This window comes from Drosophila subpulchrella, chromosome 3L, assembly GCF_014743375.2.
Source record: "Drosophila subpulchrella strain 33 F10 #4 breed RU33 chromosome 3L, RU_Dsub_v1.1 Primary Assembly, whole genome shotgun sequence".
Lineage (NCBI taxonomy): Eukaryota > Metazoa > Arthropoda > Insecta > Diptera > Drosophilidae > Drosophila > Drosophila subpulchrella.
Genome location: NC_050612.1, coordinates 25,580,828 through 25,604,389, shown reverse-complemented (window position 1 = coordinate 25,604,389; position 23,562 = coordinate 25,580,828). Strand labels below are relative to the sequence as shown.

General features: G+C 41.7%; 1 protein-coding gene across 9 annotated transcripts in view; it reads left to right on the top strand.

The window, feature by feature from the left end:
- LOC119553817 (RNA-binding protein Musashi homolog Rbp6) overlaps positions 1-23,562 on the top strand; it is a 185,806-nt gene that overhangs the window by 119,963 nt on the left and 42,281 nt on the right. For all 9 annotated transcript variants that reach the window (XR_005219785.1, XM_037864442.1, XM_037864445.1 and 6 more), the window contains one exon: positions 797-889. Coding sequence is in view for 8 of the 9 variants with exons in the window: in XM_037864442.1 (XP_037720370.1) it covers positions 797-889 (93 nt within the window). In the remaining variant the exon portion in view is untranslated. The remainder of the gene's footprint in view (positions 1-796; positions 890-23,562) is intronic.

The following is a 23,562-nucleotide window of genomic DNA, read 5'->3' as shown; positions in this document are numbered from 1 at the left end:
GTTTATAAGCTTGTTACATAAAAGATATTATATACAATTAGGACATCTTAATATTTTGTCTTTAAAACGGAAGTGAAAAAAATATGCTTGCTCTGGAGATATTTTAAAACATTTATTTAATGAAATTACAATACCAATCTAAAAGGTTGCTTAAAAAAATATAGTTTATAGTTATTTTGGAAAGAGTTGACTGTCCCAACTTTTTTTTTCTTTTTCCTTTTCATTTCCAAATTTTTATAGCGTTACACTTATTTAAAAATGTATTTTTTTGAGTGCATCTACGTATGCAAGCCTGAGGCAGCCTGCTCGTCCTTGTCTCGCCATCATTTTCGGTGCTGTGTGCTCGACGGCTGCTGCTGCTGCTTTTGCTGCTCCTGCTGCTTCTGCTGCACTAACTGCGTAAAGTTGGCACTTGAAACTGTCAGCTTAAAAATGCCAGCTGCACACACACACACTCCAGCCCACACTCACACACAGGCAGAGGCGAGAGAATGAGAATAAGGGTCCCATGCATGTAGTACGTAAAATGCACAAAATGGTCGAACGACTCATGGCGAAAGTTGGTGGCCATAAGTTACAGGAACTTGGGTGGAAGACGGGCGGGCTCGAAGGTCGAAGCCTCAAGTCCCTGAGCTCCCGACTCCCGCCCGTCGGAGGGGTCATAACTTTGGGAGTAACCCGCGTAGAGTCCCGTATAAAATGCATATTTAAATACCGCCCAACTTAACCTTTCCGCTCATTACTCTTGTGCATATATATTAACCCGTTTTTCCCCATTTTCTTTACTCCATTGCAGATGGTGACGAGAACGAAGAAAATCTTTGTGGGCGGCCTCTCGGCGCCCACCACACTGGAGGATGTCAAAAGTTACTTCGAACAGTTTGGTCCGGTAAGTGGAGAACTCCTATTTCGATATATACCATTTCCTATAATATCCATAGCTACATATTTCGATGTAGAAACCAGTCACATGCCAAAATGCTAAACGAAATGAAGCAAAATAATAATCATAAAAAATCAGAATGACAGGCAGTGGAGCAAATCATGCAATCTATTCGCACTGCGCGTGTTTCCCCCAACAATTGTACGGGTAAATTTGTATATATATTCCTCTTTTTTCTTGCCGTAAGCAGTGACACCTTCACTGGCTGCCACTTGCTACGTTTTGTTTGATCAATAAAAACGCCAAAAAAATAAAAAGAGAAAAAATTACGAAGCCAGCGAATGAAAGAGAAAAACCTCTAAAAAAAAATTCGAACCAAATTCAATCTTGACAAGTACTGCAAAGCCCAGGACTCCCCACCCCCCAAAAAAAAAAAGAAAACTCCACTTAAACACACACATATGCATATCGAGTGTGGAGCTGTGTGTATGTGTGTGTGTGTTTGCGGCTGAGTGCCGTTCGAGTGCTCTTTAAGTTCTCCATTCAGCCATGTTGGGCAAAAGGCCGAAACGGGGCCCTCGCCAGTCTTGTTATAGCGCGAAACACAAATTTTTAGCACGAGCACAGAAATCCCGTGTTGTTGATTACGATACTAAACGAAAATCGATTTGATAGACGCTCTTCAGCCTTCCCGCCGCCGATTTTAATGAGCGACTCTCCTGTCGATCCTGTCGAAGCGCAAAAAAAAAAAATGGAAAAGCCCCAAACACGGATTTTCATTAACGATGTGCTATCGGATGTTAAGGGGATTTTACAAGAGGATAGAACATGTCGAGAAGAGTTTAAGAATTAAATGGTTGGTGCTAGGTAGATATGGTAAACGAAGGGCCAAAGGAAAATAAAGAGGAGAACAGCTCTTAAAAGCCTTTAAAATATAGGGCTAAATAATAACGGCACCCTGTATAAAAGACCTTTAATGTTTCCAAAATAAATGTATATTCCTGGCCAAAAAATATAAATATATAACAACAAAAAGGTATCACAAGATGGGCCCGAAAGCAGTTTGGTAACTCAATTCCAGCCAATATTTAATCCCAATAACTCGAACTTCAATTCAATATCCTCAGCAGGAAAAAAAGGATGCTTCCCTTAAACATTATCGAATTTCCCAGTCACCCAGTGACAAATTTGAATGATGGAAAAAAAATTGGCTGTATCGGGTAACAGCTAAAAATGCCATTATTTGTTTTTCCCCAGCAAATTACACAGCCAGCTCTCGAGGGGATTTTCAACGATTTTTCTCGATTTCCCGCAACCCATCCGAAAAACCCCCTCCCCCCCAAAAGAAATTCAACTCCGCAGGTAAAGCTTCCGATAATTGACATAAATTGGCGCAACTTTTTGTCAGCTCCTCGCCGCAAGACGTCAACTGCCATTTGCAATGCTCCATTGCCCCGCCCACTAAAGCTATATATACAAAATATATATATACATACCGATAGCACTTGATAATGCGAATATAATGACGAGTGAGGGTGAAGCATCCATAAACGGCCATCAATCAAATCAGCGCTGGGTAACGAAATGCTTTTAAGTAATTTTCATCGTGCCCGGCCAACCTGTCAAAATTCATAACGATCAAATAGTGAAGATACTATATATATAGGTAGATTTACTATGTGTACCTACCCCCAACAAAAAGGTGAAACAAAAGGCGGCGGTCGATTTAACCAAGCGCGAATTCTTAATGGAAAACTTTTCAATTAATCCGCATTGGCAAAGGAAATTATAATAATAACTTGGCTGCGAGTGTATAAGCCTGGCCATAAGCTGTGCGGCGAAACTTTCGACAGGCAAACAAAACAGAAGCCCAAGACCAGTTTCCCCCCTGCCCTTGGCCAAGTTATTGATTACAACTAATCCCCTTTGGCTTTTCCCTGCCGCCTCATTGGGCAGCTGGGAAAAGCTGGGGGCGGGAAAATCTGATGCGCGGGGAAGGAAGTTGAGCGATTTTCGCCAGGTCCATAAACAAAATAGCAAAATTGGCAAGCGGCGGCTTAGTTTTCCACCCAGTTTTCACCCTGGTTTTTCCCTGTTTTTCGGCGGCAGGTGACCAGCGAAGCGTTAATGACTTTAGCGGCCATTTTTCTTCCGCTTTTTGGATGAGATGAGCGCGGAGAGATTGCCACTGGCAAGATTGATTAGCCGGACAAGTCAGGGTGCGCCATTCAATATGATTAATAGTTGCATGCGTAGCACCCACAACAGCAGAGGGGTTTTCTATATAGATATCACAGATAGAAATTTATGGCGCAGTCCTGCCAGCCAATTTCATGTTGCCACGGCAACCTTTTCTGTATCAGTTTGCAGCGAATGCCATTTCCCGTGTTTTGTATCTTTTCAAGTGCCGCTTTCAAATGTTTTCATAGTTGTTTAGCTGCATTTCCATTTTCATTTTGCGGTGCAGGAATACCACTCTCGTATGCCCTTCAAAATGTTTAGTCTGGAATTCGCATTTTGTAATAGGAGAATTCACTTAATTATAACTGACAACTAGAAAAAAATGTTTCCTCTCCATATATGCACTTTCCTCATTTTCTAGAGGAATTTAAAATATTGTTTAAATCACCTTTATTAAAAAGGATAAGATTCTTCAACACATCTACCTACATTTATTTTACTTAGACATCCATTTTATACATCTTTATCTGTAAACCATCTAGGGCCCTTAAAGGACCACCAAAAAGCCCCTTTTAAATGCAAATCAGAAAACTATTTTCTAAATGCGAAAACAAATCAAAAGAACTAAGAGAACTCAGAAAAAAAAACGAACAGGATAAGCAAAACACAACGGCTGAAATTCAAATTTTCCCTGCGCAGGTTTTCCCAGCAAATGTTCTATTTAACAAGCACACACATACATGGAAAAGGGGGCTGGGAGTTGGCAATGGGGAAATGTGTAAAAGTGCCACCCAGCTGACCTCAGATGCTGCAACCTTTGGCCACTGATTTTATTGCAACTGATGCAGATGCTGCTGCTGCTGCTGCTGCAAGCTCGGCGATAACGAAAATTCCACATTCGCAGGGGACGGGGAAAACAGGGAGTGGGAATCAAAACAGAAACGTAAAGCTCGTTGGCTAAAAAATTGCAAATAAACTACACATTTTGTAAAGTCCCTTCGCATGGAAATTGCCCAGCCAACTATCAGGATCTGGCAGCCAAGTCCGGTCTCCTTTGGACTGGCTTTTAAAGGTGTTTACGGTGTTTGCATTTTCAGATATCCCCCCTCGCACCCCAAAAGGTTACTAAATTTAAGCGCTTTTCATAAGCATTTTATGGGGGCCAGGACCCCGAAACCATCTGAACCTCGCCAGGCAAATGGCCAAAAGTGCACCATCTCCGGGGGAATGGCAAAGGGATTGGGCCAAACTGTTGGCCAGGGCACTCAAATGTCAGATAACTCTCTTACTCCCTCTGGAGACCCGCCCACTTCGGTATTAATTATGACAAATCATGCAAAGCAAAGCCAAAACGAAAACAGCAGCTCTGAAAAAACCCCAACTAATTTCATTAAAAAACAATTTTTTATGATTTAATTATGGAAAGGCAAGTGAGCGATGGCTAAATTACACTGCAGCGAAAAATAACAAAAAGAAACTCGAGATTAAGTGTGATGAATAATATTAATACAACGCTTGTAGCAGAGTATTCATAACAATAGAAAAAGTATGGTTGACTAGCGGTTTAATAAACTGAGCTGTAAATATCATCTCGAAGCGGTCTGATTTTATTGAGAATATAAGTTTAAGCTGCTCTGTTTCTGTGGTTATTTACGTAACTCTTTTAGATAAATGTAACTTGTTCAAGACTTATTTTTATTAAAAGATTTAAAAACGGGTTAAGTAAACTACATATATTTTAATAATATTAAGTGTTCAGAAGACTGTGAAAAGTTTTCGTAAGATGTGACGAAACTAGATTAATAAAGCTATATTATTGGGAGCCCTGGTATTATAAAGCCTATTTCTTGGTAATATTTTTCGCAGTGCCCAACCCTGGACGTGAATGAGAATCCGAGTGAGTCCTGGCTGCTGTTCCTGATTCTGTCAGAGTTCACCTGGCTGTCATAACTGTGGGCAATTTTTGAGGCGTTCTGAATGAAGTGTCTAGCCCTCTCTCTTTCTTTTCTGCCCCATCCAGCTGTCTCTTTCGGGGAAATGTGGGGCTTGAGGGGCATAAATTATGATGCGCAAATCTTCAGCTAGCTGAATGTAAATGTAAATGAAGGCACGCCATTGCTTCTGTGTGTGTGAGTGGGTTTTAGTTGTGTGTGCGTGTGAGTGTGTGTGAGTGAGTGCACGATGAGTGGCAGATTTGCATAATCCTTAGCAAAAGGTTTCATGACAACGCTGCTCGAAATGTCAATGTGGGCGGGCGGCTGATGTGCCACAGCCCCCTTGACAAACAGCAGGCCCAAACTCAAACTCAAACCCAGAATCGGAGCCACCCTAGGACCTTTCGAGCCACTCTAAACCGGCCCAATCATCTATAAGCTGCGGTTGCCTCTGCCCGTAATTAACAGCGTACATATGTGTAGGCGAAACAAACACACACGCACACACAGGACAAACACTCAGCTGCCATTTACATAGCCAATTAGTTATACATAAACACAGACAGCAGCAGCAACGATGGCAATTTCCACCTTAATCCCTTGGCCGCAACTAATTTAATTGTGTTCAATTTGGCATAAAGGCGTTTAATGCAAAAGGCATTTGGCAAACAAGTACCATCCATCCCCCTCCCCCGAAAAACAATGCAATACACATTTTTCATAGCCTGTCATCTGAGGTTTTCGGATCCGAATACCCTTTCACAAAGCCTTATCTTCGGCTAAAGCTGAGCTCAAAACCGATGGGAAATCAATACGATGCACCCCCATTACTTGCGATTAGGGTATGCGAAAAACTCTATTTGAAACGAAGACGTTTCGGTTTCGCTTTGGTTTCCTTTCGTTGGCCGGGTTCGTTGTTAATGCTTTGATAGACACATTACTTCCGTCTCAGTGGTTAGGCTCGGCTGTACTATACGACCGCCACTACAACTACCACTGTAGCCATGGCCATGGGGAGATATAGGGGCGAAGGGAAATCTAATATGTCTTGCAAGCGAGCGACTCGGCAGGGATAACCGTTTGTTTACACAGCCCAGACTATTTGAACGGACTGAGCTTAGCCACAGCCACAGTTGGGCACTGAAAGAAATTATGGTGTAACTAAGGTTTCGGGAAAAATGTATTTCTTCTGGGTATTCCTTGTGACACAACACAGCCTTGCTTGAAAAGAAGCCAATCTACATCATCTTATTATTCTTAACTTAATAGCTGTTTCCCAATATCAAATTGTAGTGTATCATAATAAAGACATTTAACCGGAGGTTATGTTTCAGTTAAGTTAATGGGACGGTTACTCTGACAATAAAAAGAAAGTCTACATTTCTTTTTAAGACTTGTTAGTAAAATAACCATCACATTGTAAAAACAAATTTGTATTTCCGTACAATTCAACTTTATGTTAACTTTTTCTGACAGATATTAAACTAAAAGCTTAACATGACATTGAGAAATCGACCTTTAACCTGTTTGCAATTAGAAACTAATTTTTAGGTAGAAATCCATCATTAAAAACTTTCCAAGCAAGGGAGGGGAAATGCTAAAATTCTTACGGATTTTAACCTTCACTTAAAAAAAAAAAGAAAAACCTATCTAACAGAATAATTCAAAATATTTTGTTTTACTGACTTTACAGTATGTGAGCACTAATTTAAATGGCTCAAGCTATTCAGTTCTGGAATTTTATTTAAACACTAAGATGTGGAAAGTAAATTTAAAGAAAATCCTATTTTCCGAGTGCAGCTGCAGTCGTGGTCGGATTCGAATTCGGATCGGAGTCGCTGGTTTCCTTCTGGCTCCTCCGAGCTGCTCTGCATATCTGCTTCGTGCCTGGCATGGCTTTGGCAAATTGCGCAAAAAACATTGCGCCAGTAAGCAGGAATAAGAAGGATGCAGGATGGGGCGACCAGCAGAGGCAGCAGAAGATTTCATGCACAACAAATTGTCATGCGGACAGGCAGGCAGCCCGCACAGACAGCCTTGCAAACACACACACACACACACATAGGGCTCTGCGGTTGGTCCTGTTCGGGCTGATCTCCCTCTGGAAAGCCCCCTTCCCTCCTGGAAAACCCCTTCGCAAAAACCCCCTTTTTCCCCAACCCATCGGGCGGCTCAAGCACATGAAATCCTTACCCGGGCGCAAGTCAAGCAAACAAACAAACCGCAATGACATGCAGGCAACTCTGACGAAGGGGAGAAAACTCTGCAAAATTCCACGGGGGTATGGGAAAAGCGCTGCGGACCAGGAAAAATCTCTTGCTGCTACCCGCAAGACATTGGCATTGCCACAGTTGTAACCGGAAACTGTCGCACTTATTTGGCTACGCGCTAGTTTCGCATATTTCACTGTCAACTTGCGGTAAATAGACTTTAAACAAATATGAAAATAACTCGCAAGAAACTTCCACACTCACAAACACACACTGAGACATCAGATATCCGCTCGGCAAGTGGGCAGGAAAAATGAGGGAAAATGTAGAAAAATGCGGAGAAAAAAAGTGCGGGAAAAGATGGGGAAAATGTGCAAGTAAACGGTGGCTAAGCAAATGGCAAGTTGTTAAGTCTACTCTGGCTTCCCATCTCCGATTCCCCAACGGGGTAATGGAAATCAATTGTTTACTTTATATGAGCTTTTCAAGTGCTTATTCAATATCATTAGATGCAGATGAGGTGGCATCGCATGCTGGGCTGCCCGGATACCAGAGCTATCGAGATGCATGCCGACCAAGGCCGAGTAATAACATAATCCGGCTTGAAGTAGTTTCCTCCTGCGTAATCATTCGAAATTAGATTCTCCTCCTCCTTCTCATCCTAAAAAAAACCCATATTTACCAGTCTAGCAAACTTCTGCCGGCCAAAAACTCTCGGCAAACAACTCTCCAAGATGGAGAAATTTGCAAGCGGCCAGCCAGCTGAAAACTTCGCTCGCCAACGGGGCAACTTTTCTCATTTCCAGCTGCTGAAATTGTACAAGAGCTCCCTGGGCTGGCAGGCAGGCGAAATCTTAATTTAAAAGCCAGCTGTTGAATCAAAGGTTAACCCACCGGTGCCCCCAGTTGTCCCTTTTTGCCTCGCACAAAAAAAGAAAAGCGAAAATAACTGGAAAACTCATTTTGTCAGCCATCAGCCAACCACCCAACTGCCATCAATCCGCAGTCGCACATGCAGACTCGTTTTGAAAAAACAGCAGCTGAGACTCATTTGCTTGTATGAACAGGGAGAAAAAGGTTTTAGACCTTAAGGATATAGAACATAACGAGATTTTTAAAGCATTTATAACAGAATTTGAGAGAAGTTTGGCAAAATACTATTTTTAAACACTCGTAAAGGGTGAAAATATATTTAGTTTATAAATTTTGTGAGTATGCATTAGTAACATCGTTAGAAAAAGTAAAGCTTTAATATTTTAAACAACGTTTCATATGTCCAATAAAATAATTAACCATCGCAAGAAAATGTTCAAAGTAATTTCAAGATCCTCTTTCAAGAACGAACTTTATTTTGTGTGTAGTTTAAAACCGAAATCTAAGCTTAATGTTTAATAAAACATAAGTAGTTATAAACGTTTAATTAATAATGTTTAAATAATAAGTCGTATAATTAAAATATGACTTTAAAACGCTTTAATCAAGCTTAAAATGTAATTTTCAAGAACAAATTGCTCTCACTTAAAGAAGGTTTTTTTCTCAAGTGCAAATGTGTGGGTTGGTGGGGTGGGGGTATCTTTTACCACCTCTCGGGAGATGCAAATAAGCGAATATTCATTTGATGATACGAATACGAGTGTGCTACACGTGCGATGTGGTTGCCGCCCGCCCCCGCCTCCCACAGCCCCGCCCCCTTGGCGACAATTTAAATGTACGTTTTATCGCAGCACTGTGGGGGGGGGGGGGGGCGGCGGTTGGGAGGGTGGGGGCGTGGCAACGGCGGATCGACAGCTTGAGATAGTCACGTACGCTCCTTTGTTTTTCTGGCTTTTTATTTCGTGCCAATTGTGCGCCTAATTAGCCTCGAATCGCGATGCCAAACGCGGCGGCATCTTTGCAATTAAAACGCACTTTCGCCCCTCGAAACCCCCTCCCCCCCCCCCAATGCAAAGGATCTCATGTGTGTGCGAGTGAGACGGCACAGGAAAAGCGTGTGGGAGCGAGAGGGTGCCACAAAATGGCGCACGTTGGCTCGCCTACAAAATTAATTTGATTTATGAACGCCGCTCCATCTGAATGTTGCTTGTTCGCAGTTGCCTTTTGCACCTGCCATGTCGTGTTACCTGTTCTGTTCTGTTTTATTCTGCTGTTTTGTTCGGCTCGTTTCTGTTTCTGTTCCTGTTGCTGTTTCAGCCGTCCTGTCCTGGCAGGTAACGAATTTCTGGCAAAACAACGAAAATAAAAATAAATTATTGCCATGGCAAATGTAAAGTGTCGAGTTTTGCGTGGCATATGTGTTCACGTCGCTCCTACAAAACAAGAAGCTACACTGCACGAAACAAACTTCAGATAAATAAATTACCATATTTATTAGGAGTTGCGTGAGTCAGTTAAATTAATAAAATAAATCTTTAAAAATATATTTTTACCCCTCTTTTACAAACTTTGAAGTCACTAGATTAAGGTAAATCAATTAAATACTCATCCGATTTGAGTCTATTAGAATTTTGAATATTTAAAATCCAATTTTAACAATTTCAGAAAAATATATATTCTTTAAATAAACATACCCTTGTTATTTAAGAACTACTTACATAGGATTTAAATCTTACAAATCTCTAAATAAACCTCTTCTGACTTTATAATTGCTTATTCTACCATTCCTTACCCAGATTTTCTCTCTCTGACCAAACCCGATTGCCATGTGTACACTTGCCTCAATTTCGGGGGCTGTTGATCAACTAGGCAACGAAACAGCAACAAGCGACAGCCTTAGCCATATATATAAGCCAACATATGCGACAATGCAAATAAAAAGCCATAAACTTTCATTTAAGTTTAAAATGGCATTTAAATGAATGAGTGCTGGCTGTGCTTCCAGCTAACTGCCTTTTCGTTGCTTTTGGTGTTGGCTTTTGGGCCACTGGAGTCGCAAACACATGTATCATAATTCATTGCCTTGTTTTATTCTGCACCAGCACTCCGGTCTCACTTCTTTTTTGGTTTCATTTGGTTTATTTGCTTTTGGCTGCTGCGTGAAAACATAAATATTCAACACGGAAAGCAACAACATTTTCGCTAGCCAAGGGCAGAAACACATACACCAGAATCGTTTCGGGCTTGTTAGGCATTTTGTTGTGTTCGATCCGATGGGGAACACATTACACGACTGCCTATAAAGCAATAACCATCGATTTGCCATTGATAAGCCCAGAAAACGGACTGATGGCCGACGCGGCGTATGCGTAATGGCCTGAAGCCCAAAACATAAAAAATATAAAGACGCCCGTTCTCAAAAAAGGTACAACACCGAGGAAAAACATGTTCCCTATTTTCTTAGAAATGTGTTTTATAGCTGTCAGTTACTTTAAGAAAGTTTTATCCATCTTAAAAAAATTTAAACATGAATTTCGCCTTGTGAAAATAAGTAATTGAAAAGTAAATTAGTAGCTCGGATGTATATATCTTAATATAAGTATAATATTAAAACATATATATTATCAAGGGATTGGAATCTTAAGCCTTTTTATATTTCATTCCTTAAACAAATAATGCTAAAGCCATTTGTTCAATGTTTTGTTAGATGTCTTACTTCTTTCTGTGTTCGCTCGATAAGCAATTGTTGGCCATTCTTTTAAAAGGGTTTTATGTGGCTCTCCCACTGCTCATTTATGCAGGTATTTTTTATAGCTAAACTCCCATTTGGCTGGCTTATAAATATTAAATAAATTAAAATGCCAGCTAATTGTTAATCTGGCCGGCTTGCGGCTTTCGCATATGCGCTTTTGTCAACGCCGTCGACCATCATCCGACTGTCCACTAACAAGCTCTATCCCATCTAGGCCCTGTGTCTCCGTCTCTTTCTGTGCAGTAATCGCCTCTCTGTCGCACGCTTGCCATTTGCCATTTACCATTTGCCGTGTTTTAAATGTAAAGCACTTGCTGTGGTCGCTTTGAGCGACCCGAAAGTTAATCTCTGCCAACCGCTTGAAGCCCCCTTTTCCCCATGGTTAGATATTTTGCTATTATTTTTTGCAGCCATCTCTTTCGCCGCCCGATTCGTCGTCTCTTTCTGGCCCCGGGTTCGTTTTGATGCAACCGCAACTTACATTTTCACAGAGAGTTGAGCAAAAGCTCGTTTGTTTGTTTATTTTGCTGCCACTTTTTATGCTTTCTACCCGTCTCTTTCTCTTTTTATCATAGGGTGTGGGTGTGTGTGTGTGTGTGTGTGTGTGTGTTTGATTTGTGGGCGGCCTGGGCGGTGGGAGGTGCCCCTTGGAGTCATCTAGCCAGGCAATCACCCAACCAAGTCCAAGATAAATCGTCTTTCAACGCAATTCTCTGTGTGTGTGTGTGGCATAAAAAATCACACGATCAGTCATTACACACACACATATAGCCATGCAGAAGCGGGAACGCTTATATCTGATATATATAAGCACTTATGTTGTGTGTGCCCCAAAGTCATTTTGACTCCTGCATCCTGCAGCCTCTGTAGCAGCTCCTTTTTATCGCCGAGACTGCTGCGCTTTTACAATTTTTTTATGCAAGCTGCGCTGCTGATTTGGCGATAGTGTCGTCGTCATCGCTCCAGGATTCAGCACTGAGAAAAAATATATATATTATCCTTCACTCCATATAAAACACATGCTTCCAAAACCTTCCTAAGGATCAAAGTATGTTTGCAAATATTATAATCGCATTAGGCATAAGGTTTAAAAAAAAGGTTGAAGAACTATCTACGATTATCATGAACATACATAGACAAGATATTTCATTTAAATTCTTATAAGTTTTCTATGAAATGCTATAGCCAACCTAAAAAAAATTGTTAGAAAAATAGGATTAGATTAAATATTTTGAGGCTCCCAAACATGTTCAAAATTCTTTAGCGATCAGATGGCTACTGTTAATGGTCCTATACAGAAAATACAATATTTTAGCCTAGTCTCATATTTTCTCCGCGTGTGTCCGGGCATCCTGCGTCCCATGTCCTTCATCCTGCTTCCTGCGTCCTGCATTCTGCATCCTGCCTGTCGAGTGCTGAGTGCTAGCCCGTAGCACATAAGTCATTTGGCTGCCGAGCGGCAGCGGCAACGGGGCACTTGTAAGAATTTGCACTGCTGCGGCCTTCAATCGTGCCGCCACCCAAAAGGACCACCCCAAAGGACCACCCCAAAAGGATACCCACCCACCGTTATAGTCGCTTTGCGTCTCAATAGTCTGTTACTAATACGTTTTCTTCGCCCCAGCCATCGACGCTTTCACTGTCGACATTTTAATGCCTTTTCTTGCCGAGCAGATTCTTTAGAGTGCATAAAAAGCGTGGAGACTCCTACCCCATTATCCCCTCGAAGAACCCCTTGTTCCAGGCCCTCTTCTTATAAAACCCCCCATCCAAAAGCCAAGTCGAAAGTCCGGAGCAAGCTGCTGCGTCACTGCAGCCAAGCCATTGCAATTGCTGACGGCACAGGATATTACCGCCGTCATTCATCGACATCGCATTCATATTCCCCGCCTCCTTAGCAGCACGCACATATGCGGGGGAGGTCCTTAAAAGGGGGGGGGGGGGCGGAGATATGGGGGTGATAGTGCCTCAATACTCTGACGCTTCCGGTATTTATGACGCAAGTAATCAAATTGAATGGCGCGCTGCAGTTTCGTTCGCCTTTTATTTGCCCAAGGAGCCGGCAGCCAGCATCCGGCTTCTTGCAGTGATAAATTTTTTTGCGTTTTCCAAGCCCCCAGCCCCCTACAACGAACCCGCGCCCACCCGTTGGCATAAAAAATTGTGCGAAACTTTCAGCTTTCTGCACATTTTCGTCGCTTATCATCAACGGCTGCTGCAGCTTAACGCTGGGCAAAAAAAAAAAAAGCACGGGGCTTGAGAAATTGCCAGCTGGGGATGGGGGGTGGTAAAATCAGCAGAAAGGCGATGGAAAAATCCAGAGATTGGGGCCCTGAAGAATGGCAGTTTGGGGGCCAGCAATGATAATAATGAACGTGCATGAAAAATGCAAGTTGAGTGAAAGGCAAAAGCGAAACGCAGCGTTCACCTAAGGCGCAATAAATAATAAGTGGCCGCAAGTAACCGGGGAAAACCCCTGAAGAATGGGCCCATAATGAACGACATCTTGAGCAGTTCTCGACTTGACATAATGGTAAATTAGTGGCCAAGGTGGCTCTGCATCTAGACCCCCTCAAGTGCAATGATTTACGCAGGATTAGAGGGCAATTGCAACTAGTTCAGGGTGGCTTATGGAAACTATCTCGGTAATGTACAGGAAAATACACCCAGCCCTGCGATTAGGCAAAAAAATTCTCAACAGATAATGGCAGTGGAAAATCCTCCTTTTTTAGAAAAACTGCAGATGCTAACTCAGCTTAAAAATAGCAAACGCCATACAGAAATTATCCCAGGATGCTCTTGATTTATGTTTTTGTTATTGTGTTCCATAAACCCTAAACGAAAAATATGAATAGAGTGAAAAGTATGAAATTGAAAGAAAAATGGTGAAAAACGAAAGCTGGAGGGACAGCTGTCGTCTGAAGATAACTGCCGTTTCCCTTTTTGCAGCTTATTGAAAAATTTAATAACAAAAAAAATAGGCAGTATAGCTTAGGTACAGTTTAAAAATTAAGAACATAAATATGCTATTAAAGATTTTAAAAACCTTACATATTAAAAAATGACAATTTATTTGAAATGTCTTTTTAAAGTTTCTTAACATCACGGAACAAGACTTCAGAATCATGACTTAACAATATATTTTTTGAAAAACGGTTAAGAATCCATTATTATATTTTGTGGTTAAAATGAACAATATTAATGGAAACTATAAAAATTGACAGAAATTAATTTGTAATATTATTTACGGTATGTTTCTTAAAAGTGACAGTCTAGAGGTACAATTTGGCTCAGTTTATATAATTCTAAACCAAAAAAAGTTTCAAGCATGTCTAAAGAAAATTGAAAAAAGAAGCAGTAGACAGCTGCTGTCCAAAGATAACTGCAATTCCTTTTTAAGGACTCAATCAAGAGGATCCAGCCAGGTCCTGCTGCGTGAGCGTGTGAGCCCCTGGCAATAAATGAGCAAATTAATTAACAAAACGCAGCCGTGAATTGTGGCACGATTGTCGGAGGACACGGAAATAAATTAATGCAGGCGAAGGACATGGGACACTGGCTGCTGGAAACCGGAGCCGGGGAACAGGACACAAAGGCGACAGGCTACGTTAACGCTCCGATGGTTTTTCCACTGTCGTCGTCCTGCAAATCCTGGAAAGCAGCTTAGCCCGCAGGTGATGCCAGGACGCAAAATCAATCGAGGGAGCTCTGGTCATGCATAGATACGCGATGGGCTATATGGGATATGGGATATCGAGCGGGGAGTTGGGTGGAGGCGGTTGGGCCAGGAGGAGCTGCCATCGCCATCTATCCTGGGGACATGTGTGGGCACGTGCTGGTCAAAAAAAAAAGAGGGGGGAGAAGGAGGACCTGCCCCAGCAGTAGCAGCAGCACCAATAACGACGTAATCTGTTTATATCCCCTTTTCCTCTCCTTTTGGCCCATTGTGCTGCGCACTTTTTCCATTTGCCATAGGAGAGCTATATGCCGAAGCTATAGCTTTTCCCGCTTTTCCTGCTTTTCCTGCTGCTACTTCAATTTTCTGGCCGGCAGTTTTTGTCGTTTGTCGTCCGTTCCGTACCATCCATGGATTGAGTTGTTATTTTTCGCTTAGTGCAATTTATTTTGGCCAAGTGGCAGCCATCGGGCCAGCAGCGCTTAATTTATTATGCCAGCTACTGGCTGTCCTTCCTCCGTGCTCCTCGCTTTTGCCATCTTTTTTTTCTCTTCTCTTCTCGATTTTTTCTCCTCTACCGAAATTGCCCGGCCATTGTTCAATGGCAGATAAAAGAAAAATTAAAGGCAAGCAAAATGAAAATGGTTGGGGGGGACTTGGGAAAATGGGCGAGAAAAAATCGTTATTAATTTCAAGTTTGAAAAATTGTTGAGCAGCTTAGCACCCGGCCATGGGATCGAAATCGAATGAATCCGTCGGGCCATCCATTTATTAGCAGCTTGATAAATACTTTCAATTTCCCCCGCCAAATAAATGATAACGTAATGCGCCAGCATTAAAATAGATCAAAGTCGGAAAATAATCAACGAGCTCAGCTGGCGGAGTTGGGGGCAAAAACTATCTGTTCCTTCTTGATTGTTTGGGCCCGGGCCCGCATAGAAATCCATTATGTCGGCGGGCCATCAATGAATATGGAGCAAGATTCCCATACAATTATGTCCATCATTTGTTATATGGCCCCACTCCAGAGATATTCGGGCCCTAACTGAATCGAATCGAATGGAACTGACTGTCAAAGCCGCACACACGCGTCAATTGTTGTGATTAGCATGGATATCATTACAAACACAAAATGAATGGCAAATCGGAGAATCAGCAACGGCAACCAAAATAAATGGCAGGAGTGACACAAAAAAAAAGATGACAGGGGCGAGTTCCAAAAATAGGAAAGCCAAAAGTGTCCTGAATATTTTTGCCTAAGTTGCTGATTGTACAGGGGAAAAAACTACGAAAATAAGTCTTAGACGACGGAATTTTGAATTGGAAATAGGGATATGTGAGCTTATAAAGGTTATAGGCTTCATAAGAGATCAGACACTTTTAGATATAATATTTAATAGACCATCACCCTTATTAAGTTAACAGTTTTGTGGCCATATCACTTGAAACTCCATGCAAATGTATTATATTTTACTTTAGGATCTCTTATTGATTCTGATATCTTAATAGTATTTCTTCGCCCAGTGTACTAACTTTGTCAAATGTGTTTTTGTGTGTCGTCTCAGATGTGTCAGTGCCAGGGAAAAATGGGTGGCTTGGAAAAATCGACGGGGGGATGGAAAACGAGGGGTGGAGCAGCCAAGCAGACAAAAGGCAACCAGTGAAAAATCGAGTTAGGCAAAACAAATAGCAAAATAGTTTTGGACGGAACGTCGCCAGCAACATCGACATAAACAACAACAACTAAACGGAAAAAACATAAAATAAAAGTAGCTGCAGGGGGGGGTCTTGATTTTCCGAGGGATGGAAGGGCCTAGTGTGGGGAAAAACCTCTCGATGCCTGGGCCGTTGTAAAAGTCAAGCGAAATAATATTTTCCGGGTGCCAGGCGAAGAGAAGCAGGAGGCTGTAACATTTCTTCAAGCGTAACATTGAAAAAAAGAACGAAGGACGAGGAGCCAAGAAGACAGGACGCGAACTTGCGGCCATCATTGTAGGCAATTTGCAAAAATAGCAACGATTTCTCTCCATTTCCCCGTATCTTTCCCTCTCACTCTCTCTTGAGTTAGTTTAAAGGAAATCAAAATAAAAATCATAAAAATGCAGAACGTGGCGCGTGGTAAGCCAGCGAAAGAGACGGCACCATAAGCGAAAGACAAAGAGGGAAAATGTTGCTGCTGCTTGGCACAAAAGATGAAAAGTTGTTGCTGTTTATGGCGGAAGTAGATAATGCCAAAGATGAACAAGGCGAAGGATGTCGCTGCCAGTCAGGAAAGTCGGGCCGGGAGTGGGTGGTAATGGTCTATGGGGTTTTTCGGAGTGAAATGAAGCTCAAGGGTCGCTGGGGTCTATAATTTCGCCATTACAAAACAATAGTAAAAACAAACTGCAACAAAGTTTTAGCCGGCAAAAGAAGTCGAGCCAGTGAGGCGTGTGTAAGCCAAACAACTGGCGAACTAGGGAAACGGAGAAATGGAGAAACGGGCAACGGAGAATCGGAGAACTGGTGCTGAAGAGAAAGCTTTGTCGCATTATGTCCAATTACTGTCGCGATTATGGCCAAAGGACCTGGCACATAAATAGAAAACCGGGCAGATTGTCAGTTGCCAAATCGCATGTGGATATCGCATATTGTTGACACTGCGGCCATGGCCGAATCATTAATAACCCACTGGCTAATCAAGAGCAGATACACAGATATAGCCCACCCCCCGATCCGATCTGACCCACCATTCATCCAGTCAACTGCGGCTAATGGGATAAACCCTTACGTGCGATAAGACAAAGTCACCCCTGGGGAGCCAATCGCACCACCAGCAGCACTTTAACTCCTGTTCCTGCACTGGGGGAAAAGTCTATAGGGTATACTGGTCCCAAAAATGATTTGCAACTTTTAATTAGCTCCCGAATTTAATTACTAATTAATTTAATTAAGCATCAAGAATTTAATTGAAAATATAAGCATATTTTTATGTAATTACCAATTTTATTAGTAATTTTCTTAAAATTCTTAAGTTCTTAAAATTTGTATAACAAAATTATTCTAACATTGAGTTAAACAGAAAGGTTTTGAAAAAAATATTCATGTTAAGGCATAACAAATTTAAATTGAAAATGTATTAGCTCGAGGAATATATTAAAAAATATCTTAAAAATCTAAAATACTCCTATATATAACATTCCTCTTCTTTTTAATACCCCAAAAAATAATTAGAATCACCCGGGCACTTTTAAAATTGTTACACAGCCTGTAATTTAGGCCCATCCTAACTACAAATGATGTTCCTTGTGTACTGCCCATTCCCATCTCGATTTCGGCACGCGTCGTCGATAAAGTTCCACGACCGGAGGCCTATGGCCTATGAGCCTATTCCGGGCTCAGCTGTTTTGTCACTTATTCACAGCACATTAAACAATTTGCTTTTTACGCCGGCCAACATCATCATCATCGCTCCACTCCGCTCCACCCACCAAATGCCAAACATGGGCTCTCTGCTGCCTAGCCAACCGCACATTTTAATTGTTCTCGTCATGAACATGTCATAAAGCAAATCAGATTAAATGCGTCACTTATTATTGTGCCCCAGCTAGGGTCCCCGGTATCGGTCCTCTATATATAATGGGCCCCCAGTCCGGCCCCGCCCCCATCCTTCCGCCCCCCAGCGACCGGGCACGTGATACATCTACTCTATCTATCTGTGTGGGTGAGTGGGTGAGTTGGTAAATGGGTGTTGGTGCCTTCGTGTGGACGCCTTTGTTAACTGCGGTCAAATGTGGCAACGCACCACGCAACCCAACGCAGGATCGGGGTATCGTTTTTATTGCATATTACCTTGTCAAACACGAAGACACACACACACACACACTCATGCAGGGGACAGTGGGGCAAGGGTTATTCGAATTGCGGTTGTGGTTGTCCGGATAATGAGCGAATTAATGCTCGATGCTTGCATAATGCTGCCATTAGTGCACATCACATATCCATCACAGTGCCGATTCAGCCACAAATGTGCACTCAGAAATTAAAGGGATAATATTAAGTAGGGGAGAAATTAGAATCAGATGCTTAAAAATATTATAACATTTTTGTTGATTTGTTAATTTTACTTATAAGAACTTCCTGGGTTATCATCTGCAGTCGTGTTATATTGTCAATTCTTAGAGATCCTGTTAAAATATATATAACAAAATATTTTCAAAGAACATTAAATCCTAAAAACAGGTTAAAATACTCTGCATTTTATTTTAAAATTTATAAGTTTTCACAAAGCGTAAAATAGTAATAAAAATTCGTAAAATTCCGTAATAAAAATTAACATTTCCTTTGTTAGGACTGAAATGGAAATATTTTCAAGCCACTTAAGATCATAAAGGATTGGTTTAAAGGGAGATTTACTTAGAAACACAAATTAGTTCTGGAATATAAATAGGTATATACCAATATACAAGTTCCTAAGTTAATTAATTTAAATTCCTTAGTTTTGCCAGAGTGTAAAATGGAGTGCAGCCCATATCCGCACTTCCATTTCCGCATCCGGTGGCCAACTCACAGGGCCTTGTTGCACTGTGCCGAGGAGAACTAAGTTGTTATTGCTGCTGCCTCCTGCTGGCCGGGTGTTAACTTGCATGTTAGATTGTGCGTGCAGCTTAATTAGTTGCAAACTGTTTTTCATCATCATCAGGTCAAGGGAGTTTGCTGCATGCTTAGCACACGTCGAAGTGGCAGCTCGGCGGGGCACGGGCAAAGGGAAAACTTTGTGCGTTGTGTTTTTCTCATCAACATTAAGCAAATTGACACTGAAGGCATTTAGTCAAGTTAGGGGCACTTTGAGCGCTTATCTTTTAATCGACTTGCCTTAATTCATCACCCTGGCTAAAGCTCACACACACTGGGGCACACACACACACACAGACAGACAGAGGGAATCGAGACCAATATTGATTTCTAATATTTATGCAATTCCATTTTACAAATTTGCATACCAAATCCTGATTGCTAGGGGACTTTGAGGCACCCACATACACACACATCCTGAGAGTTGCCGGTAAAAGTCAATGGTTTTCCCCCATTTCTCAATATCTCTCGTTTTCCGTTTGACTGTTTGCCAGCCGCAAACACAATGAACAAGGGGACAGGAAAGGTGGGAAAGCCTGGAAAAGCTGGGAAACCCGAGGAACCCTGGCACTTGACGCGATCCGACAACAGTCGATTAGTTAGCCAGACAGACAACCGGATAGACAGTCGGACATTATGGACAGATAGTGCTTTTTGTTCACTGTAATCACAGCCAAAGTAACAACAATGGCGACTGGCAATTTTCAAAATGAAAACATAAAATAATAAATACGATTTGACAGCGCTCTGTGGATAACTGCAGCTGTATTGCGTAACCAATAGATACTCGTAGTTTTTGCGGAATGTGTGGGTGAAATTGGTAGTGGTGGTGGTGGTGGTGGTGGTGGTGGAGTTCCCGGTATCCAGCCCACTCAGTTTCCGTTTCCGCTCTGTGTGTGTGTGCGTGTGTAGCAGAGTGTGTGCGAGCATCTACATAATCATATTATGCTTGACTGACACGACAAACCAAGCGCACAAATGTGGGTCCAACTGCATTGAGCTGGCTGAGCTGAGGAGGCGACTGCAGAGCAGAGATTCAAGTAATTTGACAGGCGACATACATTTTCGGGTGCACACACATGCACAGTTGCAGCCACACGCGCACACCCACATCCACGCACGCGGAGAAAATCTTAATGGTTTTTCAATCCATATATGAAATATTATGTGGTTTATAGTACAAAAAACTCTTTAAAAAGTCTTTAATCAAATATTATTCGCCTGGAATTTAAATATTTTATTTTATTTGACTAAGGATTGTGGTACCTCATTGAGAAAATAAATAATTCCGTTCTATCAACACACTATATTACTATGGTATTTTGTACATTTAATTTTCTTTACAAAACAATCTTAAAATTCATGGTCTTGAATTTTTTATAAAATATAAAAATTGGTTTACTGGCATAATTCAAATAAAATACATTTGAAAATGTATAAAAATGAAAGTATATGTCATTAAGAAATATTTCTTCATATTTTTAATGTCTCTTAATTCTTAGGTAGATTTTTTGAAGAGTTATTCCAAGATCGAAATGGTACAGTACGCAAAGCTTTCTCCCAGTTATTTTATAGGGCAAGAGAAAGGCCGAGGGAAACAGCTGCGCAAATCTGTTAGCCAGTGAATTGATGAGGGGCAAAAGCGATAAAAAGGCTTTTGCATTGGTCTGAGCCTCGGAATGGGAAATGGGAAAAGATGCCTGCCTGCCTGCCTGCCATGATATGGGAAACTGCCCGTCCGACAGACAGACAGGCAGTGCGAGAGGGACAGCGAGACAGACAGGCGGACTGAGAGGGAAAGGGATGGCAGACAGTTGGAGAGACAGTGCCACCTGGCAGCTGCCAAAATTGCAAAATTGAAATTGAAATGCGACTGCTGCTGTTTCGGCTGCTGGTGCTCCACATACACAGACTCACGGTTACATCCAGCGCACGGATGCAACTCACAGATACACACTCCTGCATGCATAATACGCATACGCACCGTGTGCACTGCAATCGTCTGTGGCTGTCGCAAAGACAAGCCAAAGCAATTAATGTAATGAGCAGCAGCATGTCAGAGTAACAGCAACGTCGACGTCGACATTTTTGCACAAGAATTTTCAATCAGCAGACAACATTCATTCACACCACGGCCAAGGGAGTGGAGAAAGGTGAAAGCAGATAGAGCATAATGTGCAAAGGCGTCCAATGTAATTGTTTAAAACCCAGCTACTTAAGTGCACTGGGTACGCTCCTCCCATCCACCATTTCCCCTCCCCAAACAAAAAGTCCAATCAGGCCTGCATTAATGAGGCTGTGTGGGCAGGGGGAGGGGAAGGGGGCTTTGCGAAAATGCATGCATTCATTTGCATTTATGTTTTGTGCCAACTAATTTGAAGGCTCTTTGGCCGGGCAACAAAACAAAATCAGCGACGACAAGCCCCTCTTGACGAGACATGCCACCTGGGCACCAAGTGCATCTAGAGTTGTTGCAACAAAGGCGGCAAAGCTACCCCTTTTTTGCCACTTGCATACAATATGTGCATACTCATTAGTTTGGAGTGCTTCCATCAACACGCCAAGACACCAAGACGAAGAAGAAGAAGATGTGTTGTCGTCTCTAGAACTCACCCCCTTTCAAATGGTTGGTTTAAAAAACCACCCCCTTTTTCCTCCCTTTCTATCCCCTTTAAATAAACAAACCCTTTGCGCCTTCCTTTTAAGTTGCAGCTAATTGTTGTTGCCGGCTGGAGTTTCAGGCTTTCTTTTTTTTCGAAGCCTTTTTCCAGCTCATAAATTTTTTTTCACATACTGCTTTCTTTTTTATCATCATCTGCAGCCTCATCTTTCAGTCAGTCGACTTCCAATGTCAACCGGCAGCGGCTTTTGTTTGACGTCGCCCCCGTCTCATGAATAACTGATTAAAACCATTTTCGGTTTGAGTTTTCCTTTTATTTTTCCTCTATTTTCCTGTTATGTTTTTTCCAGTAGCTGTGGGCGGATTGAATAGGTTTTGGATAGCCGGCTGCGCTTTCATTTATAATGACTCGGCTCTGCGAAGCCAAAATGGACAGAAGAGTGCAATGTCACCAGTGGTGCGTTGCTTTCGGGTGGTGCAGCTTTGGCCTTTGAAAACGCCTCGGTCGCAGATGATAAATAGCTGCAGCGTGAGTGGCATTCGCTGGGCCAAGGAAAAATGATGCAGCTGTCAATTATGTTTGGGCTAAAACCATCCACAGTAAAACATTCCGAAATATTGTTTGTATATGAGGAAAAACTACGAGCAAGTGCAAGCATATAAAATATATTTTTCAGATAATAGCTAAGTACTACGCATATAATTTTTTCAATCTTCAGTGGTTTTCCCATTCTAATTATTGGATCATAAAAGTCATTTCTAGTCCTGATTTATGCCATGGTAATTTTTAAATGGGCCTTTAAAGAGCATTATAATGGCATCTAACTGTATTTACAATTTCAAAAGCATTTAAAGAAGGTCATATTAAATATGAATGCTCGTAAACAAACATTTATAAATTTCTTATGAATTTTACAAGGCACAACTTTATTAATTTTCCAATAAATAAATTCTGCTGACCAATTATTCCAGGAACTACTGAATTTTTCTCTCTACCAAATGCCAGTTATTGTTTTCACTTAAATTTAAAAGTTCATTTTCCCAAAGACACCTAAATGCAAATGTGGCTGCGGGCTTGATGGCAAGTTGAACGTGAAAAATATCATTTTACCAGCACTTTATGTGAGTAAATATTTCATATTTCCCGGCCCTTGCCAACGGGCTGAACCTCAAACGTTCAGTTAAAGTTTCCATCGCCTTGCTGCATCAATTGTGCTGCCATAAAACTCTTTAGCCAACTATTCTGGCTCATAAATACAACATTATTTCGCCAACGTAAATCGCAGCGGCAGCAGTCGTCGTCGCTTGTCTGCGAGCGTCTCAATTCACTGCACATTTTGCAAATAACAATCGCATTTTTTGAATAATTCAAATCCACTTTGTTGCCCGTCTATCTGGCTCTGTCTCCCTCTATCTCCTTTCCTGCGAATATACATTTCTCTTTCTCTCCCTGCCAGTGTCTTTGAATCGAGGAAAACGGTCGTTGTGGCATAAGAAAAGCGCTGAGCATTTTCCGTATGTTTTTTGCTTTTGTTATGGCCGCATGAAAAATGTATAGCGCACTTTTGTGCGTTGGCATACACACATACCATCGCATTTAGTGCTCACCAACACCAGTGCGCAATTAGAGCAGCGCACCAACACCATCGCAGGGGCATTCAAATATTTAAGCCTTGCATTATTAATGACAATTTTTTAGTTTCTTTATCTGCCCGCTATGTGTTCGCGTCTTTTTATGCGATTGCGAGATTTAAATTTATATTTAAATTTGGCATTTAAATTAAAAACCAAATTGCACATCGCTGTGAGCAATGGACAC